Source organism: Lycium barbarum, chromosome 3, assembly GCF_019175385.1.
Source record: "Lycium barbarum isolate Lr01 chromosome 3, ASM1917538v2, whole genome shotgun sequence".
In the NCBI taxonomy this organism is placed as follows: Eukaryota; Viridiplantae; Streptophyta; class Magnoliopsida; order Solanales; family Solanaceae; genus Lycium; species Lycium barbarum.
This window is the reverse complement of record NC_083339.1, coordinates 4,940,358-4,960,118: the sequence shown is the minus strand read 5'-3', so window position 1 is coordinate 4,960,118 and position 19,761 is coordinate 4,940,358. Positions and strand designations below refer to the sequence as shown.

Genomic DNA, 19,761 nt, shown 5'->3' with positions numbered 1-19,761 from the left:
AGTGTAAAATTGGCTTTTATTTCGTAATGGTGTCCTCCCAAAGGGGGGGGGGGTGCTACATGTGTTGGTATCAGAGCTCAGATTTTGATCAAATCTTGATTTTTTTTCTCTATACTCTCTTCTCTCTCTTTCTCTAGGAGGTTCTGCATATTCTTTGGTCTGAAAATGGGGAATGGAGCTGAAAATATCCTTTAATGGGCTAAGGAGTTGGGCCTGACCGGACTTGGAATCGGGTTGGCCCAACTCCTTAGCCCATTAAGGGATATTTTCAGCTCCATTCCCTATTTTCAGATCAAAGAATATCTAGAACCTCCTAGAGAAAGAGAGAGAAGAGAGTAGAGAGAAAAAAAAAACAAGATTTGATCGAAATATGAGCTCTGATACCAACACTTGTAGCACCCCCCTTTAGGAGGACACCATTACGAAACAAAAGCCAATTTTACACTTACACCGTTTAGAAGGAACTTATGCCAAAAGATATTCACAAATATATTTAATAGCGGAAAAAAATGACGTACTTCCAAAATTTTCAGCTATTAAATATATTTGTGAATATCTTTTGGCATAAGTTACTTCTAAACGGTGTAAGTGTAAAATTGGCTTTTGTTTCGTAATGGTGTCCTCCCAAAGGAGGGTGCTACAAGTGTTTGTATCAGAGCTCAGATTTCGATCAAATATTGTTTTTTTTTTCTCTCTACTCTCTTCTCTCTCTTTCTCTAGGAGGTTCTAGATATTCTTTGATCTGAAAATGGGGAATCGAGCTGAAGATATCCCTTAATGGGCTAAGGAGTTGGGCCTGACCCGACTTGGAATCGGGTTGGCCCAACTTCTTAGCCCATTAAGGGATATTTTCATCTCCATTCCCCATTTTCAGATCAAAGAATATCCAGAACCTCCTAGAGAAAGAGAGAGAAGAGAGTAGAGAGAAAAAAAAAACAAGATTTGATCGAAATCTGAGCTCTGATACCAACACTTGTAGCACCCCCCTTTAGGAGGACACCATAACGAAACAAAAGCCAATTTTACACTTACACCGTTTAGAAGGAACTTATGCCAAAAGATATTCACAAATATATTTAATAGCGGAAAAAAAATGACGTACTTCCAGATTTTTCCGCTATTAAATATATTTGTGAATATCTTTTGGCATAAGTTCCTTCTAAACGGTGTAAGTGTAAAATTAGTTTTTGTTTCGTAATGGTGTCCTCCCAAAGGGGGGTGCTACAAGTGTTGGTATTAGAGCTTAGATTTTGATCAAATCTTGTTTTTTTTTTCTCTCTACTCTCTTCTCTCTCTTTCTCCAGGAGGTTCTAGATATTCTTTGATCTGAAAATGGGGAATGGAGCTGAAAATATCCCTTAATGGGCTAAGGAGTTGGGCCTGACTCGACTTGGAATCGGGTTGGCCCAACTCCTTAGCCCATTAAGGGATATTTTCAGCTCGATTCCCCATTTTCCGATCAAAGAATATCCAGATCTCCTAGAGAAAGAGAGAGAAGAGAGTAGAGAAAAAAAAAACAAGATTTGATCAAAATCTGAGCTCTGGTACCAACACTTGTAGCACCCCCCCCCCCCCTTGGGAGGACACCATTACGAAGCAAAATCCAATTTTACACTTACACCGTTTAGAAGGAACTTATGCCAAAAGATATTCACAAATATATTTAATAGTGGAAAATTTTGGAAGTACGTCATTTTTTTTCCGCTATTAAATATATTTGTGAATACCTTTTGGCATAAGTTCCTTCTAAACGGTGTAAGTGTAAAATTGGCTTTTATTTCGTAATGGTGTCCTCCTAAAGGGGGGTGCTACAAGTGTTGGTATCAGAGCTCATATTTTGATCAAATCTTAGTTTTTTTTTTCTCTCTACTTTCTTCTCTCTCTCTCTCTAGGAGGTTCTGCATATTCTTTGATCTGAAAATGGGGAATGGAGCAGAAAATATCCTTTAATGGGCTAAGGAGTTGGGCCTGACCCGACTTGAAATCGGGTTGGCCCAACTCCTTAGCCCATTAAGGGATATTTTCAGCTCGATTCCCCATTTTCAGATCAAAGAATATCCAGAACCTCCTAGAGAAAGAGAGAGAAGAGAGTAGAGAGAAAAAAAACACCAAGATTTGATCAAAATCTAAGCTCTGATACCAACACTTGTAGCACCCCCTTTTGGGAGGACACCATTACGAAACAAAAGCCAATTTTACACTTAACTTATGCCAAAAGATATTCACAAATATATTTAATAGCGGAAAAATTTGGAAGTACGTCATTTTTTTTTATTTGTGCGCTCCGAAAAATTTCTTAGATAAAATACAATATCAGAGTACCATTTTAAAATAGTAATTCCCTTCTCAAATAGTCAACACATTTAAGAACTTCGCATTGAACTTTTATTTCCAAATCGACACTATTGCGGGTCCGTACGATACACAAAACCCAAACTAGAGATTTTCACAAAACTAATATCATCCTTTGTACATAATTACAAGACAAAATACAAATTCAGTAAATGACATGACTTGGGTTAAAAACACACCCTAAAATAGCAAAACCAGTCACCAAGTTTAAGTTACAAGCACATGGTCTTGTTTTCCACAAGCCTTCAAAATTTCATACATAAGTGCCACACATGTATCATGTACAAGTCCCCAAAAGTTTACAAAAACTAAATGCATATGCACATGTGATCTTCACTAAGGCTCCCAAAAGTATACTCCAAGTGGCCATCTTCATATCTCATCTCGCACATTACCTACGATAGAAAACAACTATCGCTAAGCATAAAGCTTAGTGGTGTATAAACTTTGGGCTTTGAGCCATTAAATTCTCCAATTCCCTTGTTCGTCGTAAGTGACTCAATAAGGTAACAATAAGCCCAAGTGCACAAGTATATCAAAGTATCGAATACAAACCTTGGAGAGTTTCAAAATATCATTACTAATATACTAAGGCTCAAGTATCAAGAAAGCTTATAATTCAAGTCAAGAGAATTTGTCAAATAACCAATTTCGCCCAATATGTACGTCATGCCATCACACTAAGCACAATCAATATCAAGACGGGCCGAAACCCCGAAATCAAGAAGGACCGAAGCCCATATCAAGAAGGGTCGTCACCCAATATCAAGAGAATCAAGAACCATGTTGAAAGTGGTTTTCCACTCGTACTCGAAAATGGACGAAAATCCATCGTCAAGACGAATTGTAAATCCAAAGTCAAGATCGGCAAGATCTGAATTGAGGGGCATGCCAATATCGATGACTAGTCACCATAACGAGAAGGACAAAGTCCCAACAAGAATGCAAAATGATCAAGCAATTCGTACAAGTGGGCGATTTAGCAAAAGTTTTGCAATACTTGAGACAATAACCATACAATAATATAAGATAAAGAGTAAAGAAATAACTCATCAAGATACTTCAAAATTCCAGAAAAATAAAGATATTTTAAGTTCAAGTTTATACACAAACCTTGGCGTTTTACCACACAACAAGTTCTACCACAACTCGATGAGTTCAAATCATCTACGCCATAGACCAACCAATTTTCTTTCACCGACTTCACTCCAACAAAGGGGAGTTCTACACTTTCTCCCATATAAGGCTTCGTAGGGAGGCATGCCATAATGCAAGCTCGAAGCATATCTTCCAAAATTTGAATCACCTTCTCGGACTGGCCGTCTGTCCGAGGATGGAAGGAAGTACTAAAGTTCAACCTAGTGCCCAAAGCTTCTTGCAAGCTAGTCCAGAATCTAGATGTAAACCTTGGATCTCGATCAGATACAATAGAAACAGGGACACCATGTAGCCTCACAATCTCATTAACGTACAATTCTGCTAAACGTTCAAGTGGGTAGTCCATTCTGATAGCCAAGAAATGAGCACTTTTGGTTAGGCTATCAACTATAACCCAAATTGCATCATGATTTCCTTGAGTGCATGGAAGTCCGGAAACAAAGTCCATAGTTATTCTTTCCCATTTCCACTCAGGTATCGACAAGGGTTGTAACAACCCAGTTGGGACTTGATGCTCAGCCTTTACCTGTTGACAAACTAAACATCTAGAAATAAATTCCGCAATGTATTTCTTCATACCATTCCACCAGTAGTGTTCCTTGATAGTTTGGTACATTTTAGTACCTCCAGGATGCATTGCGTACGGGTGAAGTATGTGCTTCATTCAAAATTTCTTTTCTCAAGTTGTCATCTTTAGGGACACATAACCTGTTTTGATAAAGTAGAACACCATCCTCCCTTAATTTAAAATCAAGCTTTTCTCCAGTTTGAACTTTTTTGATCAATTTCACAAGCTTCTCGTCTAACTTCTGTGCTTCTTTCACTTGTTCAAGTAGAACTGGTTTTACTTGCAAACTAGCATCAATAGAGCCATCAGAGTTAAATGCAAGACAAGCAATCATGGCTCTTAAATTAAGAAACAAAGGCAAGTGACTTAGAGATAAATTAGCAAGAGCTTTACGACTTAGAGCATCTGCTACCACATTGGCTTTACCCGGATGATAATCAATTGTGCAGTCATAATCTTTAATGAGTTCAAACTGGAGAAAAGATTTATTTTAAATTAAGGGAGGATGGTGTTCTACTTTATCAAAACAGGTTATGCGTCCCTAAAGATGACAACTTGAGAAAAGAAATTTTGAATGAAGCACATACTTCACCGTACGCAATGCATCCTGGAGGTACTAAAATGTACCAAACTATCAAGGAACACTACTGGTGGAATGGTATGAAGAAAGACATTGCGGAATTTATTTCTAGATGTTTAGTTTGTCAACAGGTAAAGGCTGAGCATCAAGTCCCAACTGGGTTGTTACAACCCTTGTCGATACCTGAGTGGAAATGGGAAAGAATAACTATGGACTTTGTTTTCGGACTTCCACGCACTCAAGGAAATCATGATGCAATTTGGGTTATAGTTGATAGGCTAACAAAAAGTGCTCATTTCTTGGCTATCAGAATGGACTACCCACTTGAACGTTTAGCAGAATTGTGCGTTAATGAGATTGTGAGGCTACATGGTGTCCCTGTTTCTATTGTATCTGATCGAGATCCAAGGTTTACATCTAGATTCTAGACTAGCTTGCAAGAAGCTTTGGGCACTAGGTTGAACTTTAGTACTTCCTTCCATCCTCGGACAGACGGCCAGTCCGAGAAGGTGATTCAAATTTTGGAAGATATGCTTCGAGCTTGCATTATGGAATTTGAGGGTAGTTGGGATAGATACCTAGCCTTGATAGAGTTCGCTTACAACAACAGCTACCAAGCAAGTATTGGCATGCCTCCCTACGAAGCCTTATATGGGAGAAAGTGTAGAACTCCCCTTTGTTGGAGTGAAGTCGGTGAAAGAAAATTGGTTGGTCTATGGCGTAGATGATTTGAACTCCTCGAATTGTGGTAGAACTTGTTGTGTGGTAAAACGCCAAGTTTTGTGTATAAACTTGAACTTAAAATATCTTTATTTTTCTGGAATTTTGAAGTATCTTGATGAGTTATTTCTTTACTCTTTATCTTATATTATTGTATGGTTATTGTCTCAAGTATTGCAAAACTTTTGCTAAATCGCCCATTTGTACGAATTGCTTGATCATTTTGCATTCTTGTTGGGACTTTGTCCTTCTCGTTATGGTGACTAGTCATCGATATTGGCATGCCCCTCGATTTGGATCTTGCCCATCTTGACTTTGGATTTACATTTCGTCTTGACGATGGATTTTCGTCCATTTTCGAGTACGAGTGGAAAGCCACTTTCAACATGGTTCTTGATTCTCTTGATATTGGGTGACGACCCTTCTTGATATGGGCTTCGGTCCTTCTTGATTTCGGGGCTTCGGCCCGTCTTGATATTGATTGTGCTTAGTGTGATGGCATGACGTACATATTGGGCGAAATTGGTTATTTGACAAATTCTCTTGACTTGAATTATAAGCTTTCTTGATACTTAAGCCTTAGTATATTAGTAATGATATTTTGAAACTCTCCAAGGTTTGTATTCGATACTTTGATATACTTGTGCACTTGGGCTTATTGTTACCTTATTGAGTCACTTACGGCGAACAAGGGAATTGGAGAATTTAATGGCTCCAAGCCCAAAGTTTATACACCATTAAGCTTTATGCTTAGCGATAGTTGTTTTCTATCGTAGGTAATGTGCGAGATGAGATATGAAGATGGCCACTTGGAGTATACTTTTGGGAGCCTTAGTGAAGATCACATGTGCATATGCATTTAGTTTTTGTAAACTTTTGGGGACTTGTACATGATACATGTGTGGCACTTATGTATGAAATTTTGAAGGCTTGTGGAAAACAAGACCATGTGCTTGTAACTTAAACTTGGTGACTGCTTTTGCTATTTTAGGGTGTGTTTTTAACCCAAGTCATGTCATTTACTGAATTTGTATTTTGTCTTGTAATTATGTACAAAGGATGATATTAGTTGTGTGAAAATCTCTAGTTTGGGTTTTGTGTATCGTACGACCCGCAATGGTGTCGATTTGGAAATAAAAGTTCAATGTGAAGTTCTTAAATGTGTTGACTATTTGAGAAAGGAATTACTATTTTAAAATGGTACTCTGATATTGTATTTTATCTAAGAAATTTTTCGGAGGGCACAAATAAATAAAAAATGCCGTACTTCCAAATTTTTCCGCTATTAAATATATTTGTGAATATCTTTTGGCATAAGTTCCTTCTAAACGGTGTAAGTGTAAAATTGGCTTTTGTTTCGTAATGGTGTCCTCCCAAAGGGGGGTGCTACACATATCCTATACCTACTTACAAATTTGATTGATTATCCGATTACGGGGTAAACATACATATCCATGTTTTGTGTCAAAAATATTGGGTTCATCATTGTTCAAAAGCTCTAGCCACCTCTGAAAAGGATCGTGCTACTTGGACTGTTGATTTATTGACGCCTTTTGTTATTTCAAATTGGAAGTAATTTCTATCCAGCTTGAAATTATTTGTGTTCTTAAATATTGACGTGATTACCTATATATATTTACAAACATTTTTGAATTGCAGGGTTTGCAAGACAAGATTAAGTTAGTTCCAATTGATCTTCAAAACAGGCCTGCTTGGTACAATAAAAAAGTTTACCCCCGAATAAGGTAGTTCTTCCACATATACAACATTCATTTTCGCTTGCCCTATTCACTTATATTCACACCAAGTGAGTATCTTGAGTTGAGATTTTGACATTGGCATTTGGCCTAGTTGCAAATTGTACGAAAACTCCGGAAGATAATGTACGTGAATTTTTAAGAAAAGGATATTCGACGATTATTTACTAATGCAGTTTCAATGGACATAAGCTTTTCTATACAAACTTTGAAGCCAGTGAAAGTTTAAATTTTTAAAAGCATTTCCTTTTTGCTTCTGGTTATTTATTTTTTCTTCTCCTCACAGGTGCCCTCCCTGGAGCACAAAAGTGATCGGAGAGACTCTGGATATGATTAAATATATCGATAGTAACTTTGAAGGACCATCACTTTTGCCGGATGTAAGCTGCAAAAGTTCATTCTTTTCCTGTTTGTCTAGGAAAATCATAACTTGTAAATTGATAAAAAAAAATTGGTAAATTGATGCAGGATCCTGAAAAGCGAAAATTTGCTGAAAAATTGATAGCTTATAGTGATACGTTTGTCCTAGAAATATACGGATCATTCAAAAGAGATGTACAGACACTAGCTGGTGAGATTTAAGCTTTCGTTCCTTAAAACTCATTATGTATTGTTTGTTAAGTATTCCTCATGTAAGTTAACGGTATCCACACTTGCACATGCAGGAGCACAATTTGATTACCTAGAAAAAGCTCTCCACAGATTTGATGCTGGACCTTTCTTCCTTGGTCATGAATTCAGGTCCTTACTTATTTAATTTTTTTTGCCAAAAAACATACTCGAGAACGTGTACAGAGAAGAGTGGATGTATTTTCTTTCTGACAATTTGAAATTTCATCGTAATGTCCTGACATGGAAACTCTGTTGTGCTAGGTTGACATAGCATTTGTTCCATTCACAGAAAGGTTCCACATTTTCTTGAAACTGGTGTTTAACTACGACATTACATCTGGGAGGCCGAAACTAGCCAAATGGATCGACGTATGACTAGTATCATATACGGAGTATTATTGATCTTGTACATATTTACTTGTTTGAGAAATTGATCGTGGAATGTTCCTCAGAAAGAAGGGTCCGTGACTTAAAACACTTGAAAAGCATAGAGATTAAGGCTGGAAACTGTTAAAATTCCTTTGTTTCTTTTGGTGATAGCGTAAACTTCAAGGCTAGCTGGTTGGTGCATTATATAGAATTATAGTTGTGGATAAAGTTGTAACAATTAGTGATTGAACCACTAGCTTTTTCCTTTGTTTCATGTGCTTTATAATGAAGGCTAGCCTTGGAGCAACAATAAAGTTGTCTTCGTGTGACATATTGGTCACAGATTCGAACCGTGGAATCTGTCATGGTAGGCTGTTTTTCTAAATTGTGCTTTACAAAAACATGTCATAGAGATGTACAATGTTCTGTAATAAATAATAAATAAATTACTATTTGGATTGTATTTTTCTTCCAGAGAGGGTCATCCTAGTTTTGACAGCACCTAGTTTAAGTATTCATAAGTTGGTCAAGATTGCATCCTAGATTGCTTCTGTCCTTGGACTAAGTTACCAATGATAGTACTAATAAAACACAATCAACAGATTAACGATAAAACGTTACTTTGAAATTCCACAAGTATTCTTTATTTGGAACAACGATTGTCGCTAGTGTTGAGCAGTCTTCTCAACCAATTTAAGGTAAGTTGTTGTACAAGTTGTGCTTGAAAATTTGTTTTGAACTCTAGCTGTTGTAGCTTTCTTTTTTAATATTTCTTCTTGGTTTTCATATACTCCGTGTATATATGTGTGTGCCCGAAAGATTTAACATCTTCAATAAATGAACTACTAAAGCACTCTACTTGTCTTATCTAGGTCATGAGAATTCACTTTAAAGAGGAAATAATGATGGAGATCCTCAGCAGGTGCGGTCTCTTCTTCGGTTCAAATGTGTTTCAAACTTTTGGGAGGCATTAATAGCTGATCCTTACTTTAAGATGAAGCATCAGATTCATGCCAAGAATGACCAAAATTCCCAAAAAATTCTTCTTTGCCAATGATCTGATTCACGCCAAGAATGACCAAAATTCCTACTGGCGTTCATCGTGTTTCGGGTTTTAAGGATTCTGGTATGGATGATTTGCCATTTGTACATGGAGCATTTCATTGGCTTGGTATGTCACGATATTGTGCTATCGTTTCATTTAATATTTCAAATGAGGCGTATGGAGAGATACCGTTGTTGGAGCGAATGTGCAGTATATCCGAAACGGATATCATCGACCCTGGTGTTTCAGTATTGGGAGGAATGCTTTGCTTTTATTGTACATAAATATAAAGATCGCTGGCTGCGCACTTTTAAGTTGTGGGTAATGAAATACTATGGTGTCAAGGAATCTTGGACTAAACTGATTTACAATACAGAATACTAATCTTTGTTTTTCCTCCAGACCGAAACATCTGTCAATTATATTGGTCTCCACAGCAACATGAGGGTGGAAATTGGCTTTTGAATTATGCATGGAAAGCTTAGGTATTATTAACCTACTTATCCTCATTTTCTTAGCATTGCTAATTGTAATGTCATCTTAGAGTACATTATAAACCCTATGAATTATGCATGGAAAGCTTAGGTATTATAAACCTACTTATCCTCATTTTCTTAGCATTGCTAATTGTAATGTCATCTTAGAGTACATTATAAACCCTGTGAATTTCTCATGTGCGTGGTAATTTAGAATTGTGATAAAAGTAGTAAAATTTGGTGGCCTAGAATTGACAAAAATGGACAAAGTCTATTGATAATACAAATGCATGTATGGTCCGTCTTAGAAACTGCTATCCAAGATTTGTTTCAGTTACAGAGGAATTGGAAGTTTCTTCTATGAATGCAACCATAGACGGTCATGCAAGCGCTCTTCTCCTCCACCAAACATTTCATCAACCCTCTCACCATCTCGGTAGAAATGAAAAGTTGGTGTGTAGCGAATGTTCTGAGTTGTCTCTGGACATTCATCAATATCAGCATAGACGAATGAGAGTTTTGGGAACTTTTTGCTCAGCTCCTGAAATGAAGGAAGGATCTGGTTGCAGACACGGCACCTGCAAATGCAAAAAACAACGATCGTCAGTACTGGAATAAGTAGTATGTCAAACACTTTAAGTAGTCTTGATCATTTGATGTCTTTCAGAATAAAAAATAAATTACTTTCCAATTCCCACCAAAATCATCAAGCAGAAACTGACATCCTTAGTGTCTCAATTTCAGAAGCTGCAATACTTTTGGTAGAACATTATATGCTCTACCAAAAAAGTGCATTATCGAATCAAGTAGAAACTCATACAATGAGAACATCCGAACAGGGAATTAGCAAGAATCCCACATGACAACAATGAAACATTCCCCTTATTGCCGAACAACATCAACAAGTAAACGATGAAAACCAGGAGGATTTAAGAAGATTGACAGTCATCGCCTCGTGCACTAACAAACAACAAAATTGGTAGAGGAAGAAAAACTTATTTCAAGCAGGGACCTTTCACTTGAGCACTAATATAGCAGTTCTGTAACTCAACTTCTAAAAACATATAAAAACGAGGAATTTAAGATCTAGAGCAATAGCCTCATGCACTAGTAAGTAATATGACACGGGAAGACAGATTTCTGCTGTTCGAACATCTGAATTAAGCATTGTAGCGGTGCTGCAACTTCAAGCTCCTAACAACATTTTAAAACATTACACTCAACATCACTCTACTCTGTCGTTGACGTGGGGTTTATGCATTTTTCTTTATTGTTTACTCCACTATATTATCGACTTATTCAAGGTTCATTCTCAGAGAAACGACATTTAAAAACACTACACTCTACAGGCAGCCAATTAGTCTTCAATAATCTGTGGAAGGTTAGAAATTTTGTGATGTCTACAGGACAACTCATTCGAATCCTCGAGAACTTTCACTTAAAGGTAGATTGGAAAGCCTAAGTGGAACAACTTAAAGTTTCCTTTCAAAATTCCAATTTCCCGTTGCCTGTGGTTTTGCTGAACAGATTCTTATGCACAGCAGACATTTAAACTTTCTATGCCTTATCCAATTTGTGCTCTCAACATTCATCCATCCCCAATATTGGAATCTTCCTACTAGATTCATTCATATTCGAGTTGAATTTCACAAAAGATGCTAGAAAGAAATGTATATGAATCAAGCACAAAAAACTACAACCTGGCACCAAAAAGCAAATATTTGAACCAGAGATGTATACTCATTAGGATTGACATGTTTCCACCCTGTAGTAGTAAACCCCTGACCTACCCCAAGCAAAAAAAATTTCCACACCTACCCTCTCCTATCCCCCCCCCCCCCCCCACCCCCTCTCCCGTCATGGATTTTCATGACCCTGCTAATGCAAAAATGGGATATGCACTTGAAGGGATGTCCAGGTTCAGATATATATCATGAGCGATACAGAAATAGACCGATTAACCTGTTCCTTTAGCCATTCCTGAAGTAACTCTAATCACCTAGCACTAGATTTAGGTGAACTAGCACTAGTTTGATGAAACTGACCCTTATGTCTTTCAAAAAACTTTAGCTTGTAAACAAATACAATAGGCCCTTTCAAAATCCATGTGAATCGCTCTTAGTACTTCTGTAACTCATGCCTCATTTAGATTAGTATACTCAACTCCATAGCAAACTTTTACTTCAATCTTTATGCTAGTGTAAATATGAAAGTAAATTAGGGGAAAGAACACAGAAGCAAAAGCATTAGCACTTCCAATCCAACCAAAGAAAAATTACAAGATTAGGCTAGAAATATGGGAAAAACCAGAGGCGGATCTAGGATTTAAGCTTTATGGGTCCAATTTTTAATGTTCTTAGCATTTAACCCATTATATATTCAAAGTTATGGGTTCATAACTGTTGTAATATTAATTGATTTTTACACAAATTTATGCTCCACGCCATAAGTACAGGTTTCAGATGAACCCGATAACAGAACCAATATTCAGAGCACCCAAATAAGAAAAAGACCAAATATAAAAGATTTTAGTGAACCATTTACATACCAGGAAGCTCCATAATTTATTACAGCCTGCAAAACACAGTTAGCAAAAGCTTCAATTCATCGTTATCTATGAGTAGAAAAGTTCGTTTCTTTCAAAAAAATAAAAATCTTTGTAGCGAAAACTTAGCTGACCGGAGTTTTTTTCATTCTGATACTGTGAAATATGTCCTTGAGATTTTCGTCACTGGTGGCTGTTGTCAAGTTCCCCTGTTCATTCACCACAAGTTTTCCATTCTCTGCTTTCTCACCCTCTTCGCCCATTTTCACTTTTCTGAAATATCATAATCCATTAGTGCTCCCTCTATCCCAACTAGCAAAGCGTTGATAGTTTTAGGGTTTTTTTTAGGTATAACTCTTATAAAAATTAATGTGCAGTGGACAGAAAGAACACCCAAGAAATAACAGTGCAAAAATAATAAAAGACAGTTTGCTGTAGTTGGTATTCATATCAAATCGTCATGACAACCAAAGCAAGGACGAAGAAACTATTTACATGTAATTTAAGACCAAAAATAAAATATTATACTATGAAGTAGGAATGAATCTTTAGATGCAAAGACTAAGAACGTTGGAACAATACCAGTATCTGTTATTCTGAATGTGGCTTTCTTCTTTATCCAACATCAACAAATTTGGTCTTTTTTTTAAATTTTTTTTAAATCATGGGAGCACATGAATATAATCTCTCTGCAAGATTGAGATTCAGGCATACAGCAAGTCTGCACAAAAAGATATGCACCAAACATGGAAAGGCAAAAGGACTAAAACAAGTCGTGCATTTTTCCTCTTTGTCAATGGTGTTAAAGAATCCAAATCGTCCATTTCATTCTCTACTTATACAACCTATGACAAGGACTCGTGCTTTCAGTAATGCAATTTACAAACAAAAGACATCAATGACAGAAGCACAACGTAGAACTGTGACCTGCATATGTTCCCAAGTCACTACTAGTAATAACCAAAATTACAACAGAATGTTTAAACACCGAAAAGACCAATATCAGAAAGTGGGACTGGGATTATCCTCAGAGGATTCAGCAGCAGAAGCAAGTACCAACTGAGGCTGAAGGATGACGCCCTCTCTTCGTGCTTTTCTACGTTCACGCTGTAATCTGAAGGACTTTCTCTTTCGGTTTCTATAGCTGTTGGGGTTTTCAGGTTGCACCTCACGTGGATAAACACTTATCTTTTTTCTATCAAACTTTTCAAATTTGACTAGTCCATCAATCAAAGAAAAGATTGTGTGATCCTTGCCAAGTCCAACATTCTTTCCTGGGTGGAACTTTGTACCCCGCTGGCGAACGATTATAGAACCAGCTTTGGCGACTTGGTCACCAAAAATCTTGACACCAAGTCTCTGTCCAGGAGAATCTCGACCATTCTTAGTGCTACCTGCTCCTTTCTTGTGGGCAGACTCAATTGTCAGAGGAGATCTCAACGGGAATGAAACGGAGAACTTGGGAGCAACCGGAAGAGAAGCAAAGTCACCGCGGAGGAAAGAAGAGGATGAATTGGAAGATAAAGAGAGTCCTTTGAATGTTCCAACAAGACTCAAACTCACTGCCATTTTTACGAGTCTCTTTGGGGAAGGGACTGACGTTGCCAACATCAACAAATTTTGTCAGTTGTTAAAAGTATTAGCTGAAAAACTCTCAGCTTTTTATGTAATCTAGCAAAACACTCTATGATGGGGTAGGGGGTGGAGGTTTGCGGACGTTGCCAAACACTAGAAAATAAGTAAGAAACCACTTGTTTTCCAAGAAAATTTTTTCTAGGAAAACAATTTCATTCATACCAAACACACCCTTAGTGACATTTAGAAGTGTATACTCAGCAGACATCCAGAAAGAACATCAACACTGCTCATACATCATATAGAGCTAAGAAGCCACAATTTACATGTTTCTTTTAATTGTATCCCATCAATATAGAGTAACTAATTGATGCAACATACTCTACATTAGTGATGAAATAATCCCACCTTTAATACACGATCAATTAATAATCAACAATGCTTCAACTTTAATGCATGCTATATACATCTCTGGTCCTATTTCCAGTCATGTACTGCTTATCCCAGGAAATTTTTTACGCGTTAGGCAATACTCCCTCCGTCCCAGTTTATGTAATAGTGTTTGACGGGGTACGGAGTTTTAACATAAAAAAAAAAAAAAGGACTTTGGAAGCTTGTGTTCTAAAATAAGCCATATATATATATATATATATATATATATATATATATATATATATATATATTCCTCGTAACCGTGGCGTCCAGGCCCTCCCACTAGCAATAGGTACCAGATAACTCTGTCCATCAAGGCTAGAACAGATCGGAAGAAATCACCTAGTGTTTTTGTCTCTATTGAGGATTGAACCTGAGACTCATGGTGCTCAACCCACTTCATTGACCACTAAGCCACACCCTCGGGTGTAACAAGCCATAGATGTTTGTGTGGCTATATAGATAGGTACACCTGCAACTTACCTGACATGATCCTAGATAGGAGGATATAGAAGTTGAGGATTAGGGTAGAAGGTTAGTAGTTAGTCGAGCGTTGTCTAGTTTCCTTATCAGTATTGTTATTGTTACTCTCCTACTATCTTATCTTTGTTTCCTTTGCTTTGGTTATCGTATTATTTGTTGTTACTATTGTTTTCTTCTCCGTTGTCTTTTAGCATGATTTCTTCGCTACTGTATTTAATTTCCATACTTGATTTTGATATGATTTGCTTGAGCCGAGCGTACACATCACCCTCCCGGACTCCACTTGTAGGATTACACTGGGTATGTTGTTGTTTTTACTAAATATAGAAATGCGTCATTCTTTTTGGGCTGACTAAAAAGGAAAGAGACACACAAATTGGGACGGAGGGACTATAAACTTCCTAGTTCTAATAAATCAAGCCAAAGTTTGTTTAGGACTTTCATCAAACACTTCATATGCAACTTCAACTACATCCTTTTCTCCACCTTTTAATTCCCAAACAAAACTAAACTACGCATGAAAATTAAATTTTTGGAGTTTACAACACTTAGCCACATAAAAATGAAAGTTAATTAAAGTATCGATGGCAAGTAGCAATTTAGAATACAAAAATTTAGGGCCTTGATTTAAATAGATAAGCCAAAAATTTAAAATAAATGAAAGAAAAAAGAGGCTATAAAGTGCAAACTAACCAGTTCACAAGTATGGTGATGTAGAAGCCAAACACACAAGATAGATGAAACAGGCTGGTCAAGCAGCTCAACTGTGAATTATAAATAGTAGGATAGGAATAGTTTTCAAAATAATTAACTTAAATTTTAAAATTTTTTATAAATAAAAATAATTTATAATTACATAAATATTTATGACTTATTTTAGACCATAGATTTTTATTTTTTTTTACTTTGCGTTGAATCAAGTGCATTGTATATAATGAGACAGAGGAAGTAATAAAGAAGTAATTTCACCCTGTGGCGTATTTGCACAGTATTTTCTTCGGATAAAGAAAAGTATTCACTTAGTCATTTGCATATTTTTTTTAAAAATAGGCAAAAATAGATAATTTGACTAAACTATCCCTAATTAAATATGTGTTGAAATTTGATCACTTAAAACTTAATAAGGACAAATCTGAAAAAATAAGACTAATTCTCTCTTAATTTGGCAAGTGGTCACTCTTTTTGAACAAAAAAAATAAAGGCTAAGTGGACACTCTTTTTTATCCGGAGGAAATATTATTTAAGGTGTAAAATAACTTTTTTGGCGTCCGTAACTAATTAAGGGTTTTCAGCATTATAATCACCACTGTCACAAGTTTGATTAAGAGCCTGTTTGGCCTAGCGATTTTCAGGCCAAAAGCATTTTTTTTAGTAAAAGCACTTTTTTTTTTGGATACTTGAGGTGTTTGGTCAATTAGTAAAATTGTTTTTAAATAGAAGTAGAATCAGTTTTTCTGTGGTTGGGGAGATGCAAAAAAGTTTAGCTTCTTGAAAAAAGCAGAAATTAATTTTCTTCAAGATAAAACTATCCCTACCATAAATGCATATTTACAAGTATATCCCCCATTAATCTATTAGGAATGAAATCATTGAGAATCTTCGTAATGTATGACAGATTCTACTTATTTTTGTGTTGAATTGTGGAGTGATTTTAAATTTAATTTAGTATATTTAAATCATCGATATATCAATATTTAATATATTTTTTATTTATTTATGTACTATATTAATTAAAAAAAATTGATGTGTACTTTTAAATTTTAATTAGTTAAAAGTAAAAACTTACTTAAAGTCGTTCATAATAGACATTTAAAATAATTTCTCTCTGTAAAATAATATGGATAGTAAACATTTATTGATACTTGTCCTTTTTCGTAATTTGACACTCAAAAGTATTTTTTCAAGAAGATTAGCCAAACACAATATGCTTAGTAAAAGCAGTTAAAAGCCTTTTCAAATGAATTAGTCAAACACAAACTGTTTTTCATCAAAAAAATTATTTTGAAAAGCACTTCTCAAGAAAAGTAGTTTTTAGCCGCTAGGCCAAACAGGTAAGTCCTGAATTTTGAATATGAAGCACTTTTGAGGCCTTTGTCTGCTTTAATATTGACCAAAAAAAATTCAAATTGATTAGCCAAACACAAATCGTTAATCTTCAAAAGTATTTTTTCCGAAAAGTACTTTTGACAAAACACGCCTTGTTTAGATGGTTGTTTCACATGTTTCATAATGTAGCATGTTAAATAGTATTACTATATTGTCTTAATGAATACAACATTGTATCGTTTCCCCTCGTTACATAATGCCGCACATCAGCAAATTGAAGGATAAATAGTTACGGGTTAAAGTTAATATAAAAAGACAGGGTCAACGATAAAATAAGATTATTAGATATAAGCAAAGATAAAAATGAGAAGAAAAAAGAGTAACAGCACGATCACACCAAATCAATCATTACATTACATAACATAAAACGAGACTTTTCCTCACCATGAATTTAACGACACGATACAGTAAATTATGTAACAACAAAACAAACATTATATTTTAACTGATAATACAATGCAATAAAATACATTTAGGTAACAACCATCCAAACAAGTTGTTAAAGCAGAATTTAGCCAACACAGGCTTATCATCAGTGTTATTCATCCATTTACTTCTCTGAAATTCTTGAAAATTGCTTTCTAGTCTCTAACATTCCCAAAAGTTTCAACTATCATTCATCAATCCCATGTCAAAGATTTCAACTTTAGTCCTTTAAAGTAGCAAAAAAAAAAAAAAAAATTAATAGTTTACATGGCTAATAGACACCATGTGTTCAACAACCATTACAAAACTTCTAAAACTATCTGTCCATCCACACCTTTTTCTTATACAAAACTGCAAAAACATAAAACATCTAATGAAATTTCATGCACATTTCATCACAAATGGACTTTCCAATAATACCCTTTTCCTAAGTGCCATTCTTTATTTTACTGCACTTTCTAAAAATGGAAATTTAGCATATGCCCACTTAATTTTTAACCATATTAATTCACCCAATACTTTCATGTTTAATACTATGATTAGGGGCTATGCTTATTCTAACTTTAATAATAATCCAAGTAAAGCAATGTCTTTTTATGTTAAAATGTTGCAATATGGTTTTTTACCTAATAATTATACTTACCCTTTTGTAATTAAAGCATTGTGTAGGACTAAAGATTATATTTTTGGTGAAACATTGCATTGTTCTGTTATTAAATTTGGGCATGTTATGGACCTTCATATAGCAAATTCACTTTTACATATGTATGCAAGTTGTGGGGTTTTTTCAAATGAGGTTTTGAACCTGTTTGATGAAATGCCTGAAAGAGATGTAGTTTCTTGGAATGTGATCATTGATGATTTGGGTAAAAATGGTTGTTTTGATGAGGTTTTGGATGCATTTAATGAGATGTGTCGATATGGGGTTGAGCCTAACTCGGTTACACTTCTTGGACTTGTCTCATCTTGCTTGAAATTTGATGATTTTGGTTTGGGTAAGTTGATTCATTTGTATATAATAAAGAAAGGAATAGACATTAGTGAAAATCTTGGGAATGGGTTGATTGATATGTATGCTAAGTTTGGAGATATGGAGTCGGCTGAGAAGTTGTTCTATAGGATGGAGATGAAGACGGTTTTCGCGTGGACTTCAATTCTTGATGGTTTTATACAAAAGGGTGAACTAGAAAGAGCTAGTGTTGTTTTTAATCAGATGCCTAATAAGGATACTACTGCTTGGAATGTCATGCTTAACGGGTATTCTGAGGTGGGTGACATGAGTTCAGCAGAGATGATCTTTCGAGCAATGCCAGATAGAGATTTAGTCTCATGGAACACTATGATTGTTGGCTATAGTCAGAACAAGAAGTATATGAAGTCCTTAGAGATGCTAATGGAAATGCTCAGGTTTGGATTGAAACCAGATCGGATAACATTAGTCGGGTTGTTCTCAGTGTGTGGATATGCAGGTTAGTAGTGGCATAGCTGCGTAGAGTGAAGGGTGGTTAGTTGAAAGCCCTTCATCGAAAAATCATATTTTCTGTGTGTTTGTGTGTTGTTCTATAAGTCAATAGTCACTTTTTATACATATATATTGAATCTTGAACATCCTTTAAGAATTTTCTGGTTTTGCCACTCTGCAGGTGTACTACGTGTCGGTGAAGCCATTCATTCTTTCATGGAAAAACTTAACATAAAGGAGGAAGAAGTCGAGGTTGCCTTGTTAGATATGTATGGCAAGTGTGGTGATTCCGAGAAAGCTCTAATAGTATTTCAGCTGATACCGAGAAAATCAGTGTTGGCTTGGACTAACATGATCGTCGGACTATCAATGAATGGTCTTGCAAATGAAGCTCTTACGTTCTTTCATCAAATGTGTGATGAGGGAATAAAGCCTAATGAGATAACATTTTTAGGTGTTCTATGTGCTTGTAGTCATGCAGGTTTAGTAAACGAAGGTAAATGGTTGTTCAATGCTATGAGTAAAGTGCATGGCATTACACCAAGATTTGAGCATTATGGTTGTATGGTGGATCTTCTTGGCCGGGCCGGTTTGCTTAAAGAAGCAGAGATGTTTATTCAAAATATGCCTGAAAAGGCTGATGCTGGCATATGGGGTGCCTTATTGGGAGCTTGTCGAATGCACGGGGAGGTTCAAATGGGTGAAAAGATAGCCAAGATTGTGACTCAAATGGATCCGTATCACTCGGGGCGTTACATTCTTCTCTCCAACATATATGCCACAGAAAATAGATGGCTTGATGCTGAAAAGGTAAGGAAGAAGATGAAAACTTCAGGTGTACATAAAACTCCAGGGTTCAGTTTGGTTGAGATGAAAGGTGAAATGCACCAATTCATAGTAGGCAATTATTCTTAGTAGGAAATTTGCCAATTCTGATGCATGTACTATGAAAAGACATTGATACTCTGAAGTAATGCACTTAAGGACATAGAGTTTCTTCTACTAGCCGACTTAAACCTCGTTGCTTATGAACGATTTTAAGATCTTTATGTAGTTTGTTTTTCCAACGTACAAAAACAAATGGAAGTCCACTGT

At 36.0% G+C, this 19,761-nt stretch overlaps 4 protein-coding genes across 4 annotated transcripts; 2 read left to right on the top strand and 2 right to left on the bottom strand.

The window, feature by feature from the left end:
• The first annotated feature begins 7,305 nt into the window (after positions 1-7,305).
• On the top strand, positions 7,306-8,387 carry LOC132633613 (glutathione S-transferase L1-like). The gene is made up of 4 exons (XM_060350147.1): positions 7,306-7,310; positions 7,422-7,515; positions 7,604-7,706; positions 7,801-8,387. Exons 1-4 carry the CDS (start codon positions 7,306-7,308, stop codon positions 7,890-7,892), a joined length of 294 nt encoding a protein of 97 aa, XP_060206130.1. The 3' UTR covers positions 7,893-8,387.
• A 1,472-nt stretch (positions 8,388-9,859) lies between these two features.
• LOC132630000 (thioredoxin-like 3-3) lies at positions 9,860-15,500 on the bottom strand. The gene is made up of 4 exons (XM_060345484.1): positions 15,366-15,500; positions 12,317-12,455; positions 12,186-12,211; positions 9,860-10,215 (listed from the first exon to the last, which is right to left on the bottom strand). The coding sequence occupies exons 2-4, from the start codon at positions 12,443-12,445 to the stop codon at positions 9,996-9,998; spliced, it is 375 nt and encodes a 124-aa protein (XP_060201467.1). The 5' UTR covers positions 12,446-12,455; positions 15,366-15,500; the 3' UTR covers positions 9,860-9,995.
• LOC132629999 (large ribosomal subunit protein bL27c-like) lies at positions 12,963-15,463 on the bottom strand. Its single transcript, XM_060345483.1, has 2 exons — positions 15,366-15,463; positions 12,963-13,777 (listed from the first exon to the last, which is right to left on the bottom strand). Exon 2 carries the CDS (start codon positions 13,749-13,751, stop codon positions 13,185-13,187), a length of 567 nt encoding a protein of 188 aa, XP_060201466.1. The 5' UTR covers positions 13,752-13,777; positions 15,366-15,463; the 3' UTR covers positions 12,963-13,184.
• Positions 15,501-17,197: 1,697 nt separating the features above from the next.
• LOC132629996 (pentatricopeptide repeat-containing protein At2g29760, chloroplastic-like) lies at positions 17,198-19,741 on the top strand. Its single transcript, XM_060345479.1, has 2 exons — positions 17,198-18,673; positions 18,848-19,741. The coding sequence occupies exons 1-2, from the start codon at positions 17,488-17,490 to the stop codon at positions 19,579-19,581; spliced, it is 1,920 nt and encodes a 639-aa protein (XP_060201462.1). The 5' UTR covers positions 17,198-17,487; the 3' UTR covers positions 19,582-19,741.
• Positions 19,742-19,761: the final 20 nt, after the last annotated feature.

What these genes read in the sequence shown, in the direction of transcription:
- LOC132633613 (XM_060350147.1), top strand. An exon ending in GACCATCACTTTTGCCGGAT is followed by an intron (nt 7,516 to 7,603) that starts GTAAGCTGCAAA and finishes AAATTGATGCAG; the next exon opens with GATCCTGAAAAGCGAAAATT. An exon ending in AGATGTACAGACACTAGCTG is followed by an intron (nt 7,707 to 7,800) that starts GTGAGATTTAAG and finishes TTGCACATGCAG; the next exon opens with GAGCACAATTTGATTACCTA.
- LOC132630000 (XM_060345484.1), bottom strand. Translation starts at nt 12,445, where the DNA reads ATGGGCGAAGAGGGTGAGAAAGCAGAGAATGGAAAACTTGTGGTGAAT. An exon ending in TCAGAATGAAAAAAACTCCG is followed by an intron (nt 12,212 to 12,316) that starts GTCAGCTAAGTT and finishes TGTGTTTTGCAG; the next exon opens with GCTGTAATAAATTATGGAGC. An exon ending in ATAAATTATGGAGCTTCCTG is followed by an intron (nt 10,216 to 12,185) that starts GTATGTAAATGG and finishes TTGCATTTGCAG; the next exon opens with GTGCCGTGTCTGCAACCAGA.
- LOC132629999 (XM_060345483.1), bottom strand. Translation starts at nt 13,751, where the DNA reads ATGGCAGTGAGTTTGAGTCTTGTTGGAACATTCAAAGGACTCTCTTTA.
- LOC132629996 (XM_060345479.1), top strand. Translation starts at nt 17,488, where the DNA reads ATGTGTTCAACAACCATTACAAAACTTCTAAAACTATCTGTCCATCCA. An exon ending in CTCAGTGTGTGGATATGCAG is followed by an intron (nt 18,674 to 18,847) that starts GTTAGTAGTGGC and finishes GCCACTCTGCAG; the next exon opens with GTGTACTACGTGTCGGTGAA.